The 21,415-nt window shown below is 40.4% G+C and overlaps 1 protein-coding gene across 2 annotated transcripts in view; it reads right to left on the bottom strand.

Moving 5' to 3' along the window:
• Positions 1–21,415, bottom strand: part of pkd1b (polycystic kidney disease 1b) — a 48,106-nt gene that overhangs the window by 15,722 nt on the left and 10,969 nt on the right. The window contains exons 10-32 of one of the 2 annotated variants that reach the window (XM_054769146.1): positions 20,808–20,944; positions 17,730–19,291; positions 15,657–15,905; positions 15,430–15,564; positions 13,716–13,826; positions 13,317–13,599; positions 12,188–12,284; positions 11,971–12,099; positions 11,744–11,885; positions 10,303–10,440; positions 9,823–9,967; positions 8,590–9,276; positions 6,750–6,885; positions 6,427–6,682; positions 6,162–6,357; positions 5,925–6,092; positions 4,136–4,276; positions 3,838–4,048; positions 3,637–3,760; positions 1,547–1,690; positions 1,112–1,472; positions 920–1,034; positions 620–834 (exon numbers count right to left, since the gene is read on the bottom strand). In XM_054769146.1, coding sequence (XP_054625121.1) covers positions 620–834; positions 920–1,034; positions 1,112–1,472; positions 1,547–1,690; positions 3,637–3,760; positions 3,838–4,048; positions 4,136–4,276; positions 5,925–6,092; positions 6,162–6,357; positions 6,427–6,682; positions 6,750–6,885; positions 8,590–9,276; positions 9,823–9,967; positions 10,303–10,440; positions 11,744–11,885; positions 11,971–12,099; positions 12,188–12,284; positions 13,317–13,599; positions 13,716–13,826; positions 15,430–15,564; positions 15,657–15,905; positions 17,730–19,291; positions 20,808–20,944 — 5,882 coding nt within the window. Of the gene's footprint in view, positions 1–619; positions 835–919; positions 1,035–1,111; positions 1,473–1,546; positions 1,691–3,636; positions 3,761–3,837; positions 4,049–4,135; positions 4,277–5,924; positions 6,093–6,161; positions 6,358–6,426; positions 6,683–6,749; positions 6,886–8,589; positions 9,277–9,822; positions 9,968–10,302; positions 10,441–11,743; positions 11,886–11,970; positions 12,100–12,187; positions 12,285–13,316; positions 13,600–13,715; positions 13,827–15,429; positions 15,565–15,656; positions 19,292–20,807; positions 20,945–21,415 lie in introns of both variants that reach the window. The other variant, XM_054769145.1, reaches the window with a different exon arrangement.

Below are 21,415 nucleotides of genomic sequence, written 5' to 3'. Positions count from 1 at the left end.
GTCGCAAGGGTCACATCAATGTTAAAAGCCAAAACCCAACTAGTTTTAATTACGTGGCCATACGTTATTGGCCATACTTTAAAATGGTGGTTTTTCATTGTTATGGAAGTGAGTCATCAATACCAGGGTAGTATCAGTATCAGATCGATACTAGCGTAATGAGATTGATATTTTCCGGTTCTCTTCTATGATTATTGTCACAGATATCTGTGTATTTTTGTTTGTGTTGTTCAAACATATTCAGATATTGATATATCGTTTACAAAGTCAAGACTTTTCTCTTGGAACGCCATGTTCGTCTTTAATTACGTAATTTCAAACACATACACACACATTTATCATGAGTCATCTTTCCTGACTCCTGGCCGGGATGCTCAGCTCGTCTACTCGTTTTTAATATTAAACTTGTTAAACTTGACTTCAGCCTTATTCTGACAGCTGTTAGAATAAGAGAATCTGGGTGTAAAAGTATATATTTAAGTATATATATATATATATATATATATATATATATATATATATATATATATATATAACAATAACAATTAACAATACAATAACTAAATATTATATTGAAATGACTATTACTTATTATAAAAGTTAAACCAAATTCTTGTACCAATGCGTGTGGTGGAAGAGGATCTTGTCCAGTCAGGGGAAGGACTTGGCAAGAAGGTGCTGGCCACCGAGTCAACTGATAGTACAGACGGACATTTGTAGAGTTTGTTCTCATATGGGGAGGGACACGCATGTGGCCCAATATTGAAGAACTCAGACTCGTGAAGGTTTTTATCTTCGTCATGATCGGGCCAGCTGCTGCATGAGGTGCTCTGGCTATGAAAGGACAAGAGTCACATGGGTAGGCTTACCAAAGCAGGAAGGCATTAAACTGAATTTAAAATCTAAATAGAAGCCTTACGTGTTTGAGAATGGGGAAGTGGTCGTCGGGGAGTCCCTGCCGCTATCTGAGTTGCTTTTGGTCAAACAGACAGTGTCTCCTGTCGCTGCTTCTATCGACATCAGCAGATTCTCCTCTGAAAGCGTGAACAATATAGTCAGAGCCTTCTCTGCATAAATACATACATTCTAGATTCTGATTTAAGTGTCTTACCAGACAGAGTCAAAAAGGTCTGAATACTGTGATTGTGAGCATTTGTAGAAAGACCATACTGGTCCTGTGCAGGCAAGCATGGATTAGAGTATGTAGTGTGTTTGGTAGCAGGTGGGTCAGAGGAGGAAGGCGGTGTCAGGTGAAGCTGCATGTGAGCCTTTTTCCTCCTTAGCTGGCGAGTTGGAAACGCATCAAGCGAGTTTTCGCAGGGGTCGGGGGCTTCAGACTCTTTCAGCAGGCTGTCACAAGATGTCCAGGAAGCCGTGTTTTCTTCGTGAACTGCTCTGTCTGTCTGAGGCACCAAACCAGAGGCGGCCCAGAAGTCCAGGATGCTGGAGTCAAAGGCTTTGCTCTCCAGTAACTATAGAATAAACCCAGATACTGTATGACAGACGGATTGAGCAGAAAAACTACTGTATTTGTGTGTATTCTCACTGATGAGGGACTGTCTCTGACTTGGCTGGAGGATTCAGACAGAGATAAGAAAGACGGGCCTGATAGCGCTGATTGGCCGAGGTAGACGTCCATCTCCACAGAATGACAAACTGGTGAGGGAGAAACTGACATGTCCTCGATTACCTGTGTTACACACACATTCCATATTGTGAATGTTTAGATCAATAGAACATAGTCATTTGGATGCAGAAGCAGTGTACAGTCAAGGCAAGTAAAGCCTTCTGTTAGGAAGGGAACATTTTCCCTCTGTTTTGAACAAGACATGTTGATTTGGTTTGGTTTGGTTTAATTTTATTTGAACATGCATACAGGTTACAATGGAATACATCACGATTCATTTCACAGTTCCACATGTCCAAAAGGAGCAGGAAGAAGCAAAGCTTATTTAATCCTACCCCCCATCCGTTCCACATCTTGTGCAGTACATATTATTCACTTCCTGCATTCCATATGTGATTTTTAATACATAGAATAATAATAAGATAATGTAACAATATGATGATGTAATTATTAAGATATTTCACAATTAATATAGTAATCAGTATAATAATAAATAAAAATAAATGGAAACAAGCATAACAGAACAATAAATATAATAATCAGTATAAAACTAAATAAATAAAACAAAGACAAGCATAATAAAACAAGTTCAAGACTCTTCTGCCTTGTATTTAGCAAACATCAACTGCTTGTATTGTTTTTCGAATTCGCTCATCTTGGTGCATTGTTTGAGTTCCTTACTCCATCCGTTCCATAATTTCATTCCGTATACTGAAATGCTGTGGGTTTTTAGCGTTGTTCTCGTGTATAAGTATTTCAAGAGGGGGATGGGGGCCATCACTTTTTCACACAGGGCCATGTAGGTTTGCATTTTTTTTCTCCCTTAATAATAAAGTTTCATTTAAAAAACGCATTTTGTGTTCAGTTGTGTTGTCATTGATTAATATTTAAATGTGTTTGATTAACTGAAACATTTAAGTGTGACAAATCAGGAAGGAAGCAAACACTTTTTCACACCACAGTATGTCACCATTTTAATCTCTGTCTGAGGAGCAATTAGCTGTCCATTTGAGATTGGCTGGTGCCTAACATGAGAAAAGGGAATCTTACACCCATTGTACCACCTCTCCAACAGAAGTCATAAAAAAACAGAACAGGTTTTCTAATCTCAAATTGAATGGACTAATCATTCTCTCCAGTGCTGGCATTACAACTGCTTGAATCTACTACTGTTTTACATTTCATAATAAATTGTAAATGAAAAAAAACACTTTAAAAAAAGGGCTTGCCCTCCAAGCATAATCTCCTCTCCTCCCCTTGCCTCTTCGCAAAACCCCACGCCAACCCTCCCCTCTGGTTATTCTTTGCAAAGAGAGTTAAATACAGGTGATGTTAAATGTTCAGTTGTTCATTCATTAGTCATGTGTAATTATTTTTGCATCATTTTCTGTATGTAAAACTAATTGTTGTCTATAAAAATGCGTTTCGTGTTAAAATGTTTGGTTGTCAGGAAAAGCTGAATTGGATTGACATTATTTTCTATGGGAAAACTTGCCTTGGTTAGAGTGAGTTTTGGTTTGAGTCGGACCTTCTGGAATGGATTTATGACGGTAACCGAGGCTCTCAACTCTTATTCTGCGGACATTGGTTCGAACCGAAGGCGGAACACGGGGGCTGTGTTAGATGTTAGATTTTTTTTTTGTCCCATCAGATTGCAGGTTTCATGTGTTCCCATGTCAATCTAATCTGAATCAAGACTGCACATGTTTAATTTTAATTGATATGTAAATTGATATTACTGTCAGTTGTATAGTCTAGAAGATATTCATATTACAGAAAGCTTCTGACCCATTTATTCAAATTGGACAACATTGGACACATTTTTTAACTACTTTTTATATGCCATCAAAGTAGTATGGTGATTTATCAAAACCTTTTAACAGGATGTTGCACAAAATAAATTTAATAACACAAAATATTTGCATGGGTGTAGCAACAAATATTAATATAAATATAATACAGTATTTAAAAATAAGTTGCATGAGAGGATCTGAGCAGTGTTAAGTTACCTTGCTTTGGGCTTTTCTAAACAGAAAGCAGATCAAACACTGGAGAGGAAACAGAAGAACAGCGACGACCATCCCAACAGCAACTGTCTCCATATTTACCAACAGTTTGGTCGACACTGGTCCACTTGTTGAAATACAAAAAATAAAAACAGTTTTAATGCTCTTTAGTATCATTTTGACAGACTTGAATTCTGTTCTAACCTATGCCCCTGGGAGCCAACAGCCCCGTACCACAGAGAGCACAGTGCGAGGTATAGGTGCAGCATCAGGGCACTGCAGGTAACCCTCTGAGACCTGGTGAAACGACTGTGGACAGGGCGTTCCCATAACGACAACCAGAGGTGGCGCTCCAGCATCCCAAAAAGAAGCTGGGAGGACAGGATTCGTTGAAACTGAGTAAGCTCTTCAGGACCTGTGGATGAGTCAATCTTTCTCTTAGCAGTCGATTCAATGCCATTCTCTTTCAAGGGGGAGGTGAACATTAGGTGAGCGATCTTACATGATGCAAGAATTTCTTTCTCCACTGTACCATTCTTTTGATTCTCCACAGAGAGCCAGTCCTCCACCAGGAAGAAGAACATGTGGTCCGTCACAGGATCCCAGACCACCACATGCTGAACATACCACGATGGGTCCAAGCCTGCATTGACATGTTAGGTTGAATAATTTGGAATTCAACCCAAATTTTCCTTATCAGCTGACAAAAAAGCCAGTTTGAACCACTGTCATTCGTTAATGTTGCACCAGATCTTAGTGTACCACATGGATTTAGGGCTTTCTTCGGCTTTATGTGGGTTCATTTTGGGACACTTATTCCAAAAGAAGGTGGAGTGTAGAAGTGTAGAAGAACAGTTGCATTACATGACGTAACATCATGTATGAAACTACTGATCGTGTACATAAATAGGTACAAGAAATTATACCGCCTCGCTAATAGAGGTCTAATAAAATGAGGCAAAAAACCCCTTCAATATCTCATTGTGTCATAATTTCCACAGCTTTGACTATTCAGGTGCTTTCAGAATAAATTTGTTGAATCTTACCAAGATTTTATTTACACCCTCTATATATTTATTTAAATTTTATTATTACTTATTTTGCTCATAACAATATTTTTATTAGGGCTGTCAAAAATAACGTGTTAACTAATTTATTTCATCCATCCATCCATCCATTTTCTGTGCCGCTTATCCTAATTAGGGTCGCGGGGCCTATCCCAGCTGACTTCAGGCGGGGTACACCCTGGACTGGTCGCCAGCCAATCGCAGGGCACATATCGACAAACAACCATTCACCCTCCCATTCAGACCTATGGACATGCATGTTTATGGAGTGTGGGAGGAAACCGGAGTACCCGGAGAAAACCCACGCACACACGGGGAGAACATGCAAACTCCACACAGAGATGCCCAACGGAGATTCAAACCAAGATCTTCCTGATCTCCTGACTGTGAGGCCAACATGCTAATTATTAAGCTACCGTGCGGCCCTAATTTATTTACTGAATTACGTACATTTTATTTAATGTAATTAAGGGCAATCACACAAGCATCTCTGTTATGATGGCAGAAGGGGAATCCCCACAGAGACACACACAATGTGATGCTTTCTCAATGTATTCTGACATGAACACATCAACAACAGTGTAATTCCAACACAATATACAGTATTTGCCCCCTTCCTGATTTCTTATTTTTTTAGCATGTTTGTCACATTTAAATGTTTGAGATACTTTTTTCACACAGGGCCGTGTAGGTTTGGATTTTTTTTTCTGCTTCAATAACAAAAGGTTTCATTTAAAAACTGCATTTTGTGTTCAGTTGTGTTGTCATTGATTAATATTTAAATTTGTTTGATGCTCTGAAACATTTAAGTGTAACAAAGAATGCAAAAAAAAAAACTTTTTCACACCACTGTATGTAGCTCCAACTCACAAACATGTCTCCGTTCTTCCTCGGAGCGACGCTTCATGAGTTTCAGCTTTATTATGTGTGAATGTGTGGTCTAAATAAACAAAAAGACAAAGAAAAACATGAAGTGGATATTATCATTCATGTACTAACTCTTAATGCGGATTCTGGTTTCCTCCAAAAACATGCATGTTAGGTTAATTGGCGACTCTAAATTGTCCATAGGTATGAATGTGAGTGTGAATGGTTGTTAGCCTATACGTGCCCTTCGATTGGCTGGCGACCAGTTCAGGGTGTACCTAGTGAGGATAAGCGGCATAGAAGAAGCCTACTCCGGCAAGGATTGTGTTTCACCGTATTCCTTTGGTCACCATATACCTGTGTTGTCGTGCCAGATCCGAATTTTCCAAACTTCCCCTAAGTTGTCATCTGTCTCTAAGTGAAACTGGTCTAGGCTGCCACGTTGAAAAGCTCCATCCTTTTGCAGATGACGGGAGCCGCTCTTGTTGACACCGTACAGACTGATGCCAACATGTGCTGTTGTGCCTGATGGGATAATTGCATGCATAAATTGCATATTAATATTTCTATTACTTTTTTTTGTACTTTGCAGACCTGCTCCATGCCTCCAGCCAGTCTTGACCAGCACTCTGTAGTGGTATAATCCAGAACGACCACACAGAGGCACTTGGCTTTTCCTCAGGCTGTCCAGGTGGTCTAGTTTGTGGGCAATGAGTCCCACCAGTAAATGAATCAATATCAGAACAGCACATATAATCCCTGCTACCACATTAAGCATGGGGCCACCTGACTGGATAGACAAGACACCAATGAGCCATTGGAGCATCATTCAAATGGGTAAGTGTGTGCTTACACTTACAGGCGGCAACAGCACAACGGCCCAAGGATGAACAAACAAACTGGCCCCAAACATGGTCAGGTGGCGTGTCAGACAGTGCACTGTTTGGAGTGTGCTACCCTCCAGTGGAGTGAGACCCTCACTACTCCAACTCCTCTCCTTGACACTGTAGTACTGGCACAGGGAGCTGAACACGCACAAAGACACACGGAGAGGCCCACCCTCCACGACAGATGAGGTCAGGTTGACAGCGAGTGTCTTCTCTGTCCGGTTCAAACTGTTATGAAGAATAACTTGAGTTGGAAAAATGTGCATGAGGCTGAAAATGAAGACAGCGTACTCACAGCGGCGACAGAAAGACGGTTTTCTCTGTGAAGGTGTTCAGAGCAGAAAGATTGATGGGCCACTCTTTTATGAGGGAATCCTGGAATCCGCTTGTCATTTCTATCCTAATATGTCCCAATGTCACTGAAGTATAACCTGGAAAAGAAAAATATATAATTACGATTAACCTTGTATGGCGTATACTTATGTAACAGCTTCTCTGCGATAAGTATGTTAGTAAACCTCACTCCCTGATGCTTTAAGAGCTGCACTGAAGAACGAGTTGACAATTTGGGCTTGTATCTCATTCCCTAGCGCTGCTCACCTTAACTCTCATTTAACGTGGACGCGGGTTTGAGCCCTGGCCAGGGCACACGTCTACACTGCTTTACATACAGTGCTTATCAGGGGGTGTCCAAACTTTTACCAGCGAGGGCCACATACTGACAAATTAGAAGGATGCAAGGGCCACTTTGATGATATTTTGTAAAGCAACACATGTAGAAGTGCTAAAAAGTTATATATATTATTATTATTATATATAGATATATATATATATATATATATATATATATTTCAAGAAAAAACTGCATCTCAGCTTTGTGGTATAGATGAAAAGCCTATGAATGAACTTCAATCTTTGCTTTTGTCCTGTTTTTGCTGGGTTTTTTTTTTTTAATTTTCCAGATATTTCAACTTTCGTCTTCAATAATCTTCATGAATTTTCTTCTCGTAATATTATGCCTTTATTCTGATACTATTTTACTTTATTCCCATAATATTTTAACCTTTCCCCCAAACTAATGTTCCAAAAATGACAACTTTATTTTGCTTGTTTCTCATATTGCAACTGTAAAAAATTTTTGTTTTATATTTCAAGTCTACGCTAATAAAGTGTTATTATTTTTCTCATAATATTACGAATGTATTCTTGAAAAATCACAACTTTTTTTCTCTTTTGGAGAATTTTGACTTTATTCTCGTAAAATTGCAGCTATTTTTTCATTTCTGCTGGGGTTTTTCCAACTATTTCAACTTTTCAAATTTTCTTCTCATAATTATGTCTTTATTCCCATAATATGTGGACTTTATTCTCATAACAATAAAACTTTTTATGCAAACTAATTTTCCAAACATTACAACTTTATTTGTTGTTTTGTTTGTTTTTCATAATCTTACAACTAAAAGGACTTTATTTTTCTTCATAATATTACAAAACTATTCTCATAAAATTATGATTTTTTTTCTCATTGATTACAATTTTTTCTCTTAATATTTTCACTTTATTGTGATTTTTTTATTTTTGCTATTTTTTTTTTTATTTTCATGTTCAATTACATTTTTTAGAATGTGCCACGGGCCGCAAATGACACCTGGGCCGCACTTTGGACACTCCCGATATATATACTTCACACGTACATATCTGTTATACATACAACGTACAACTTCAGTGATTTTTAAAAACAAGAATTAGGTGCACAAGTTTCATTTCCATTTTCTTTCATTCGCACAGGGTGAAAATTGGACACACAGTTTTAAATACATACATACACCCCCACTAATACATGGGGGCTTCAGTGCCTTGCTCAAGGGCACCCAAGCAGTATTCCTGAGTAGACCATCATGTCTCCTTAACTATTCATTTCTGTCTGCAGTGGGGCTCGAACCATCACGCTCCATTCCCAAAGCCCAAGTCCCTACACTTGTTTTGAACCTTTTTCCTTAGCCCTCAGTTTTAAGACAAAGGGAAGGGCTACGGAGTAAAATTGGGATTGGCCGTAAGACTTCGTAGCCAGGGTCAGTGCATGTAAATGTATTGGAAAAGCTTTTGAAATACTTTAAGAGAAAAACAAACTGTACCTGGTACCAGGCTGAAGTTGAAGGAGATATATAAGCCTGCGTTCTCATCCATGCCATCCACAGATTTTATTGTGAAGTTTAGACGTCCCTCTGGTGGCAGCGCTACAGTAGGACATGTACCATTAGCGTGTCCATCATTTCTCTCATTGTTACTACCTCTGTCGCCTTGTTCCACAGGATGCTTGTTGTGCAGGGTGACCTGTATGGCTTGTTCAGGGTCCAAATCCTGGATGGGTACTGGCTCGCCCTGAGGTGTGGTGATCTCCATGGAGACCAGAGAGGTAGAGATAGGAGGGTTGGCTGCAGACAGTAAAGAGTGAGACTCATCCAGACCCAAAACGACCTGCACCAGCTCTGAGCGCTGACTCTTCAGAAGAGTAGTGAGTGTGGCTGGGATATGAAATGGACACGATGTACTTGATGGCCTGAAGATCGTGTGGTTGGACTGGTTTGACTGCTTAGAGCAGAGAAGGTTGGAGGGGTCGCCATGGAAGCCGAGTGTACTGATATAAGGTGTGAGGAATGAAAGGGGCACCTCGCCAGCACCGTGTATCAGGGCGCGCATTAAGGTCCCTGCATTGTGCAGCGCGGACAAGGTGATGATTGAAGCTGCCCCTGGAGTTCTTGAGTGGTTTTGCTGAGAACTTGGGGCACTGACTGATAGAGACAAGGCAGTCAGGGAGCTACCTGCAAACAAAGACCAGAGCAATTGTCACATATTATATAAAAAAATTAGTTATTAGACTTAAAAGGATGCTTAAAGGATGCAGGGCATGGAGCAGGAACCAAACCCACACTATCTACATGAAAGACAGCGTAAGTGTACTTGAATGGAGCTATATAAGGGCCAAGGGTTTTGTGCCTGAAAAAATAACATTTGAAAGAGAAAATTAAAATTTTGATGTTGAATTTGGACAAATAGATCGGCATAGAAGAATCGTAGTTATATATAACCTGGAAAAAAAATTGTTTTGATGTATTTTTCAAAATTTCACATGGAATACAGGAAGTGAATAATACTGTATGTACTACACAAGATGTGGAACGGATGGGGGGTAGGTAGGATTAAATAAGATTTGCTTCCTCCTACTCCTTTCGGACATGTGGAATTGTGATTCATGAGATGTATTCCATTGTAATAAACTTAAACCAAACCAAACCAAATACTTCCAAATTTACTCTGCAAGGACAATTTACCAGTCAGTTTCTTCCCTTTTGCAACCGACGCCGTACCTATGATGTTAAGGATGTTCCTCCCGGTGTCAAACACTGACAAAACATCATGGCTCGCGTGTTCCTCCATCATGCCGATCATCTTCCCGACTGCTTCAAGAACCTTCTCCTGACAGCCGTCACACACCAACTCAGCAGGGACAGCCTGGGGAACATTCCAAGATGGCACAGATTATATGAGACACGTATACACTGGTAGTGATTCTGTAGATGAATTACTATATCTGCTGTAATACCATGAATGCTCCAATTAACACCTCTATTCAATTTACCGCCGAGTCTTCCATCGTCGCCGGATGCGATGCGTGTCCCAATTTGGTTTTTAAAATTTCTGAATTCATTAATCCTAATATTGCCTGCTTCCAACTAACAGCCAGTCCTCTTCATGGTTTAGGTAAATAAACATAGCTATAATGAGAGCATTTATGGTATTTAATATGTTTATGTTGACACAGAGATAGATATATATTGCATTCTTACAGTTGACTGGGCTAAAGCTGAGCTGATCTGATCAACGTCCATCAGGGAAGAAATGGGAAGAGAGACCAAAGCTTTTGTAACATTCTCTCTAATCTCCCTCTTTATTGTCAACTCTCTGGTATTTTGTCCAGGCGTAATCTGTGGATCAGAGGATGAATGAAGGTTTGTCAACACTGTAAGACAAATGCTAACCTTTCATGTAGGGATCATTCTTCTGAATCAGAAATTTCTGCCTCCCTCCAGATGAAAGATGAAAGTGTGGCCGGAGCCCGTGGCTGTGTTTTTATTGACCCATGGCACATTCTACAAATCTAATTTAAAGAGAAAGCTAAAAAGAAAAAGAAACAACAGCCAAAAAATTTAAAATGTGCATTCATTTACAAGAATAACATTAAAATATTAACAGAAAAAAGTTGCAATTAACGCAAAAAAGTTAGAAAGAAAGAAAACAATATGGGGAAAAATAATGTAATTTTAGTAGCATAAAGTTGAAGTATTAAATAAAGGTGTTCTATTTTTAAAAATCGGAATATTATAAAAAAACAAAACAATAAAGTTGTAATTAAAAAAAATGGGTAAAAAGTTATCATATTACGGGAATAAAGTCATACATAATATTACGAGAAAAAATTGACAAAGATTTTCACCTATATCACAAATCTGAGATGCACTTTTTTTCTTAAATATGTAGAACTTCTTAGCATATCTTGCATCCTTTTATTTTTTTAGTATGTGGCCATCGGTGGAAAAAGTTTGGACACCCCTTGTTACGTTCTGGTTGGTCTGGCGCTGTAGGAAGCTTGACCCCTGGTGTGCAGAGACGAGGCGTTTGGCGTGCAAACAAAAAAGTCTTTAATTGTACAGGTGCAGGGATAAACAAAAAGCGACAGAGGAAAAGCTCTGTGACAAAAGGTCCAGATAGTCCAGATAGTAGTGGATAGTTCACGTGACAGCACTAACTAGGAGACGAGAAACATGAGCCGCAATGGCAATGAACCAGCGCCGCACGTACGACGGCGCTGGCCTTTTAACCGCCGCAAATGACAATTGGCCGCAGCTGTCCGGCCACCAAGCGTGAAGTGGCTGTCTCCGCCACCACGCAGGAAGTACAGCTCTCCAAAATAAAGGCGCAGGACAGGAAGAACTCGCTCCTGTCCTGCGAAACCTAACACCCCTACTCCAAACTCTGTATTCTCTCTCACAGAAGGACCTAAAACTCAAATCAGCTCAGAAGGTTTGAACATATTTTTTCTTTATTTTTCTCAAGTTTCTGCACCCCCCTTGAAGTCCTTGGGCAGGGGAGGAGGTGTGCCTCACATGCAGCACTTACTGTAGAAAAGCAGTTAGGAAACCATTCTTTACCACTAACAAAGCTGGCCCCTAATTGCCAAAGGTACATGCTTCGTCCATCTATGACTGGTAAATTGGTCCTGCATATCACCTGATTGAGTTGACTGGTGAGTGCAATGGAGTATGGGATGATCTCCTGAGGGTTGCCATGCTGGACTAAGGTCCACAACTCTGTCTGGCTCTTGGTTCGGAGCCAGTCACTGGCATTCACTTGAGTGTGAACAGTCAAAGTTCTGAAGTGTAAAGGAAAAAAACTATAGAAAATATGCACTGAACTCATATGATTGGTTGCATTACTCTTAAAACACGGTGACATACCTGTTTAGAGCAATGACTTGTGTTCCGACATTGCCTTCTATGAGCAAAGTAACTGTGATGAGTGACTTGTTTTGTCCGTGCACGGGACTCCCCACTGGAACCATGCTGCCAAAACTTGACCGAGTACCCCTTGGGAAACACATAACAATCTTCACATACAGAAAGGATACCTTTTGATAAGAGGGGGTGTAGTTTGAAACTGCAGTGCTGTACTTACTTGTACAAAGTGACAAGAGAGCACGTAGTGGGATGGCATGGTGCCACCTGGAAGGTATAGATGAGCTCAGAGGCCGTGCTGTCATCATCTCTCCACCCTGACAGAACAGAACATGCAACCACATTCTTTTAAGTACAAGCCGAACAAAATCTTAAAACTGGGGGAAAATTACAAGTGTTTGCATAATTTGGGTTGAGGATCAGCCTACTGTATGTCTTCACGGACAAGCCCGGATCCTATTATAACTTCCCCCAACCTAATTTTCCAAAAATGGCGTTTGTTTTTCATAATATTACAGCTTTTTAAAAATAAAGTATTTTTTCTTTAATATTTCAGTTCTATGCAACTAAAATGACATAATTTTTCCTCATAAATTACTAGTTTATTGTTGTAAAATTGTGCCTTTTTTTGTGAACATTTTGATTTAATTCATGTAAAATTCCAGCTGTTTTTCAACCTTTTTTTTAAGCTATTTCAACTTTCTTCATGTACATTTTTTTTCTTTAATCCCATAATATTTTGACTTCATTTTCAAAACATTATACCTTTTTCAACAACCTAATTTTCCAAAAATGACAACTTCATTCATTGTTTAGTTTGTTTTTATAAAGTAAGGTCTTTATTTAATACTTAAACGTTATGCTGCTAATATTACACTCTTTTGCCTCATAATATTGCCAAATTATGACTTTTTTGTGTTATATTACTTTTTTCGCTTATTATTTTGACTTTATTCTTGTAAATTAATGTCAGTTGTTCAATTTTTGCTGTTGTTTTTTTTTTTATTCCTTGTTAAAGTGTATTTTTAGACTGCTATGGGCCAATAAAAACACAACCGCAGGCCGCAAATGGCTCCCAGGCCACACTTTGGACACCCCTGGCTTAGCGCATGTGAAATTTTGGGGGGGTGGGGGGTTGGGGGCGGTGGTCTACCACTTGGCTTTTTTGTGTCATAGCACTAATCACACTTTCTACATCCAACCTCAGCAGCTCTCTTGCTACTGTTTCTTCTCTTTGCATTTTGATGCTCTACCTACAATCTGGTTATTATTTAACCTTTATATATACACCATCATAAAAACAGAATACTTGGAATTTCCCCGCAGTCTTGATCATGTTGCAGCATTACCTGAGCAGTTGAAGGTGACCACCGTGTCCAGCAGATGAACGTCTGACTCTGGGTTTAACTCACACAGACCTCCATAAGGTGGCTTGTTAGGTGCCATTACCTGACTGGCGCTGCCCCACCTCCCACTGCTAGGCTCAGTCACATTGACAGTGAAGGTATAAATCTTCCCAGGCAGCACCACGTCTGAGCGCAGTACCAGTTTAGAGGAGAGTCTTCCTGTAGAGGCAGTAACCTTGTCGAGGTTAAGGATTGAGCCGGTTTCATCCTCAGCGCTCCATTTATACTGGGATAAGAGTAAAAAGTAGACGGCATATATGTTATTTTGTCATTCAACCAAATAAGTGCTGTTTCAATACTTTTATTAGTAAAAAAAAAACAAAAAAAAAGATTAAATTATACCTGAACTTCATCACACCCTGTACAATGTCCAGCTAGGCTGATGGTGGTGTGGCTAGAACAGGAAACACATTCCACAAACACAGGAAGCAGTAGGATGTCACTCACTGTTACCTACAAAACAAAAAAGGTGGAGTACATCAAAATTAGGTGCTGAAGTACTACTAAACAAGAAAAATTGCCTATGTAGAAAACATTGTTAACCTTTTAGAGTAGGCCCAAAATAAAAAAAATTAAAAAATACACCTAAAAAAAATAAATTTGTAAATAACTACACCAAATTGTATGTAAATTGATTTAAATTTTTGGCTATTATTTTATTTTAAAAATAATATACAGTTAGAAATCCTATCGTTTTTGCATGTTTATGTTGTATGCTGGGGGCATACAACCTGTCCTTGACCCGTCCTTGCGCGCACCACCTAACTTTTTCCCATGCTGCAATGACTACTATACTGTTTTTCTTTCACCTCATATTTGGTCCCAAATGGTGATACTATGTGGGAATGCATAAAGGAAAGGGTTTTCTGATTATTGAGTGCTCATGTCCACATTTGTTTGGTGCACATACAGTATAACCTGCCTGCTTCATACTGCCCGTGTCAGGGCTTGAACACAAGACCTTCAGAATGGGAGACAGGAGTGCTGACTGTTGGGCCAAAAGACAGGACTGTCAACCCAATGTTCAGCGCCGCTCTTAAGGCCGAGGGAGTGAGGTTTTACCAACGTACACCTGTGCAGCCGCACTGGCTGGCATCCGTTAGACACAACTTCAAGTTAATTCATGCTAGCACACAGCCTGTTATCACGCACATCAAACAGCGACATTATAATCTTCTCTCTTGTGGGAACACGAGCCGATCCGTGCATCGAAAAAGGTTGGGGACCACTGTTTTATAAGACAAAGAATGCTTATATTATTGTTATATAAATATAGAAATAATAAAGTAAATAATACATTCATGCATTTTCTACCTCTTATGAGGATCACAGATGATTTTGAGCGATACGCCCGGTACATCCTGGACTGGTCGCCAGTCAATCACAGTGCACATTTTGACAAACAACTACAACCAACTGATCAAATCAACCAAACATGCATGGTTCGGGACTGTGGAAGGAAACCGGAGGCCCCAGAGAAAGCTCACACAACAATACAGAATTGCTTGTGGCAGCGTAGAGCAGTATTGTTAGGTCCACTGTCGTCGTCGGGTGTCGGGAGGATGGACTGCTGTGTGGTAGAGAGGACAGCACGGGATTGGAGCTGATTTGCCTCGGAGCGGGGGTGGCGCTGGGCGTGACAATGACAGAGGGAGAGACACTGGCGGCGTGTGTGGCGAGCGAACTGTGTTGCTGTTTGGTTCCAACACTAGAAGAGGACAACTTTAGTGGCTTTAGTTCCCCGGAGAATGATGAGGACAGCGATGAATGACTTTTCTGGTAGGTTACTGTTTAACGAGACGTGTTACACGCACTGTTCGTCACTGTTTGGAAAAAATCATTTATTTAATGAGAAGTTAAAAAAAGCTTCCTGTGTAACATTTTTTTGTGTACTACAGTATATCCCATGTTATGACGTGGACACCTGCGACTTATAGACCGGTATGGCCTATATCCGTACACATCTTTTTTTTCTCTTTAAATTTAGTGGGTGAGGCCCATGTACCAGTGCGCTCTATAATCCAGAAATGATGGTAATAATATGGAAAATACTCACTGTCTGTGTGAAGGATGCTGGTGTTCTTCCGGCCTTGTGTACAGTTAAGGTGAAGGTATAGCTGCTGCCTGGGTGTAACTTTTTGCTGGGTATAGTCACAATACTACCGTGACTGTCAAAACGGTTTGTGGAATTCTGCAGATACAAAAAAGAGGTAGGTAATTCGAAAAAAAAGCAAAATGACTCGCAAACAGTGCATTAAGGATGGTAATATCAAGAGAATCAACCTCTGTGTTGTAGGCCCAGTGGTATTGTAGCATATCATCCCTTCCTGTCTCTGAATCCGGATCGTGAGACCCACTTCCATCCAGGACAAGATCACTGGGGCTCGGCCAGAGTCTATGTGAACCTCCTTTGATGACAGCCACCAACGGAGAATGGACTACAGTGACTGTAGTCCTTCTTTGCACGTGAAGAGGAGTTCCTTGGAGCGCTACGGTGAAGAGGAGGCAATACTGCCCCACATCGAGAGAATGCTTTGGGAGCAAGAGCAATGGTGAAGCTGTACTATTGAGAAGGTTCCCAGTGATATTTCCATTTGGACAATCGGACAGTCTGAACAGCTCCCATTGGTATGTGGCCTTGTAGGCAGAGCAGTTCATGTACACACTTGCTTCAAATAAGGTCATTCTAGATCTTAAGATAGTTGTCTGGCTCTGGACAAGAGATGCTTGAGGAGAAGAACACTCCAACACCTCCACCATTACACGTAGTTGCGTGGACATGTGGCTCACACTGTTGGAGATGTTGACCATAACAACGTACACCCCAGCCTCGCCAAAGGTATGATTGACTGTACCTAAACGTAAATATTCAACGAAGTCTCCAAATTCCCACAAATACCTAAGGTTGGTCCCTTCACTAACTTTGGCAGAAAATGTCACTGCATGTCCAGTAAATATTCGTTCTGAGTGACAAACAATCTGTACCTCCTGAACAGGGAATTCAACTGTCAGAGTCTTGTTGAGCATCTTGGAGCAGACACCATTACTTGCAAGCAGAGAGACTGATAATGAACCACTCAACGTTGGAGTCAAAACAACTTCTTTTCCAGTGAGCACCATCTTAGTACTACCTATGTGAAATATCCAAGTATAGTTGACTGGAAACCCATGTTGCTCATCCACTACAAAACGGATCTCTTTCAGGGCCTCTATGGCATGCTGGGAAGGACTTAAAAGTTGCAAAGTTTTAATATTCTCAATTATCCGAACTTTGTTTGACACCTGTGCACTACTGACCTGATTCCAAGCTCTTAATTTAACAAAATTTGTCCCCGTTGGAAGGATTGATGTCGTGAACAATCCCTCGACCACATCCTGACTATGCATCCAGTCTTTATTTTCAAATGTTAAACCAAAGCTTACATTGCTCCCTTTGCTGATGGTTGACCTAAAGGTAACGTCTTCCTCTGTGCAAAGAGTATGCTTGCTAATGTTCAGAATGAGACCTTCAATTTTATCCTGGACAAACACATTGTGTGAAACTTCCAGCCAATTTACTGCATTGGAGACATTTAAAGACACCTTGTAAACGCCTCCATGGGGAAAAATGTAGATGAATGTTTTGTTGGTTGCGTAAAAAAGGTCAGTCATGACATCCTTAATTTTCCAAAACCAGCGCAGATCACTACCTTTGTGAACAACACCCTGGAAAGACACAACAGCATTTGTCCTTATGTAAAACGGAAGCATCTTTTCTCCTATTCTAAAGTCCACCTCTTGCACCTCCTCTTGCACAATAAAATGCTTGGTGTCATTACTCCAACTGATGGTGTTCTGAACTATAACTTGGAGAAAACAATCCCCTGAGCTCAAAAACCTGTGAAGAAGATACGGGGTGTTTGTCTCAACGGGTGGAAGATCAGGGTCCACAAACCAAAAATACTTGAGGTCAGAACCATTGAGGACAGACACCGAAATATTGACCAGCTTCCCCACTGCCACCAAATGTGATGGCGTAGTTACGTGTGCGCGTGTTACACGTTCTACAGCCACAACAGAAGTGATGCTGGTGGTCTCGCACAAGTTGTTAGAGGCGTTCAACTGAATTGACAACTTACTAGGTCTTTCAACCACCAAGTGAAAATGTTCCCCTTCTGCTGTCATTTGAGACTTCCTTTCACTTTGAGTAGCAAGCCACCGATATGTCACATTGGAGCCTTTTGTGACTGTCGCAACAAACACCACCTCCTCTTGAGTTGGTAAGTATGTCATGTTTATCAATCTCGAACAATCAACGCGAAGGCCTTCTATTCTCTCAAACACTTCAACTGAAATGGATGCCTCCCGTCTGCTTACCATGTTCTGAGCTACTGCTCGCACTTGATATACTGCTGCCTTGGGGAAAACAAATCTAAACTGATAGGTCCCCTGTTGGGTTGTAGCTAAACCGTCCACTGTCCAAAAGTAGGTAGTGCTGCTATGATCACTGCTAGCTGCTGTAATAACTGCCTCTTCTCCAACCACACCATAAGGCTGGTTGGTTTGCAGGCTAAAGTCTGAAACAGGATGCAACACATTCACTTTTAGGGTCACAGATTCCTGGCTTATTGCATTAAAGGCAGTGGCATTCACAGTATATTCACCCGTTGCAGTAAAGACATGCAAGATGTTTTGCTTCTGTTCTGCTTGGAAACCATCACCGAAATCCCACAGCACCGACACGTTGCTGCCGGAGCAACTCGCGACCCAAAAGGAGGCTGATGTATTGACAGTCACAGTCTCACTACCTCCCACCGGAGAGAAATTACTGACAGGTTTCTGAATGGTGATGCTAGTGTTGGCCGTTTTGCTGCTCACTTTATTACTCACTGTTACAGATACCTCTTGAACTCCTTCGTCTTCGAAGGTAAAACACTTCAGAGCAGTTTCTGTCACCGCTGCTTGACTGGAAGAGCTGCTGAACCACTTAAATTGACAATTTGTTGCCTCTTCTGGAGAGAACAACACATTGAAACAAACTTCATCTCCAGTGGCTGCTATATGATGAGATGACTGCACTGACATGTCAGTTACTGGTGTTTCAACACAGACAGTGCTATTGTATGGCACAGTGCTAATAGAGCTATGCACAGTTAAGTTAACATTGTAAGTGCCTGGACTAGAAAAGGTGTGCATGGCTGTGGACCGCCCTTCCACAACAACTACAGGCAATTCATCACCAAATAGCCAATGGAAAGCCAGTATGGATACATTTCCACTGACCAAAGCAGTAAACTCTGTGTTTCTACCACTAGTGATACACTCGGCAGGCAGCATTCCAACAATAGCCAATCTATAGACTACCACACCGATGAACTTGTGGCCATGGCTGACAGAATTAGAAACAGTTACCCCCACTGTATAGTTTCCAGGAAACTCATAGATATGAGAAACTGAGCCATCTGTAAGGTTTCCCTGCTTAGCTCCATCGCCAAAGTCAAAATCCCAGATGAGCGTCGTACCCGTTGCGACTTTAGCTCTGAAATCTGTAACAGCGCCCAACTCGCTGGGTCCGTTGTAGCTGACATCTAGGCCTGATATTTCTTCCATGACTTCCACCATGAGCCAGGTGTTAAGCACAGAAAGAGTGTTGCTGGCACACAGACTGATGTTGTAAACTCCAGGACATGTAAAGGTGTGTTCAACTTTACGATCGGCGCCTTGGACAGCTTCGGACTTGTCACCAAAATCCCATGTGAAGATGATGTTGTTGGAGGCGGGATCAGTGGTGGCTTCCAAGTGAAAAGTCTGGCCCACAAGGGGCACCAGAGGGGAGGAGTCAAGAAACAGGTGTTTTAACAGGGTACGGACGCATATCTTGGTAGACTTTTGCACTTTTTCGTATTTGTTAAAGACTTCCACTTGAAGTGTGTAGTCACCTGCGTAAAAGAATAAAAAACAACTCAATTCATTCATTCATTCTGTTTGTTTTTTGTAACCATTTACCATGCGAGAACAGATTTGCTATGCAATAGTGAGTCTGGTATAATGCAACTGTCGCGGTGGTGTTAAAATCTATTCCTGATACCATCTAACAGTAAAAAAACTAATATGAACTAACAATCAAATAATTATTATTTTTTTACAAATATCAAGCAAAAGTGGGTTCTTGCTGTGATATTAAGAAGGAAATCAGAAAACAAAGAAAAAAAACAAAGAACAAATTGTGATGAGAGCATATACAGCGGTGCGAAAAAGTGTTTGCCCTCTTCCCGATTTCTTATTGTTTTGCATGTTTGTCACACTTAAATGTTTCAGATCATCGGTCTCACTTTACAATAAGGTACACAAAAATACAGTAGGTACCGAGGAACTAATGAAGAACCAATAACGTTTAGAGTAGTTACTGATGAACTAATGACGAGCTAATGACGAACTAACGAGCAGTGGTTGTGGTTAAGATTAGGTAGGTTTGTTCCTCATTAACTACTGGAATTTTGTGTACCTTATTGTAAAGTGTTACCAGATCAAACCAATTTAAATATTAGTCAATGACAACACAACTGAACACCAAATGCAGTTTTGCAGCTCTTGGGGTAATTTCGGTTGGCCGGACACTCCTGGGAAGGTTCACCACTGTTCCATGTTTTCACCATTTGTGGATAATGGCTCTCACTGTGGTTTGCTGGAGCCCCAAAGCTTTAGAAATGCCTTTTCCAGACAGATAGATCTCAATTAATCTCAGTTAAGTTATGTTTTAACAGGGGGAGCAATCACTTTTTCACACAGGGCCATGAAGGTTTGGATTTCTTTTCTCCATAATAATAAAAAGTTTCATTTAAAAAATGCATTTTGTGTTCAGTTGTGTTGCGTTGACTAATATTAAAATGTGTTTGATGATCTGAAACATTTAAGTGTGACGAGCATGCAATAAAAAAAAATGCAAACACTTTTTCATAGCACTATAGATGACAATAAGTTACAGTGGAACCCCAACAGCTGAAGTCAATTTGTTCTGGGATGCTGGTCAACCTCTCATTTGTTCATTTCTTCCTTATAAAACCTCAACTTTACTGGTAGTTTTTTTTTATTAAATTAATGACTTGTGAGGTTGTTTTGACACATTATTTTTTAAATCCCTTAAGACTGATGCTCTTGTGGATGATAAGTGATTTCTGCTAACATGGTGCACACAGTACGTCAGTCAAAATAAACATTGATATAGACCTATCGTTACAATACCACAAAGAGTTGGTAAAATAAGACATTTTCATAAATAGTAGTACAGCATCGAATATTTGTCTCAGTAATAGACAAAAAGATCCCTTCTGCTGCTGACAATTGTATTGATAAAGAGATGAGACACAGTGGTTGAGGGCTGCGGAGCTCAAGACAAAGAAACAGCATATTATTGGCTTAGAATGAGATCCAGGCTCTCATTCTAAGAGTGTTTACCTTGTGTAGAATAGGTAAAGTTCACAGAGTGCTGCACATACACTTGCTTCTCCCTTCGGTCAGCAGGCCCCTCCAATGTCTCACATGGAGCGGGCTCAGTATGGATAACACGGCTGCTACCGTCTCCAAAATCCCATCTACTAGGCATTCAAGCAAAGATATGCATGTAACATGGTTTTCATTAGGTTCAATATAAGGAAAAGAGCTAAAAAATACTGTTTTGTGGTAATAGAAATATCTAGAAATACATAATGGTATCCCACTAGACATTGTCGAGAAATAAGAATATGATAAGTATTGGTGTAGTCCACTTGTGGATCAAAACATAGCCGTCCCTTTAGACTCAAATAAACCAGGCGGCTCCCTTAAGTCCTACCTCCTACCTTCCCCCGGCCCAGGCACCTCAGCCCTCCCAAAGCCCCATCGGTGATGTAGTCCACTGCAATATACTGACTTTATTAATAGCTCTTCATTCATTCTACATTAATACAGAATAATCTGAGAAAGTCACTGAAAACCTTTCAACAAAACGTTCTTGTTTTTGTAATGACAGATTTTTTAATACACCTCTTGTATTAGACTGTACAGCAGTGACCTGCAGTCAGGGG

The sequence above is a fragment of the Dunckerocampus dactyliophorus genome, chromosome 2 (assembly GCF_027744805.1).
Source record: "Dunckerocampus dactyliophorus isolate RoL2022-P2 chromosome 2, RoL_Ddac_1.1, whole genome shotgun sequence".
Classification (NCBI taxonomy): Eukaryota; Metazoa; Chordata; class Actinopteri; order Syngnathiformes; family Syngnathidae; genus Dunckerocampus; species Dunckerocampus dactyliophorus.
This window is presented reverse-complemented; position numbering and strand designations above follow the sequence as displayed.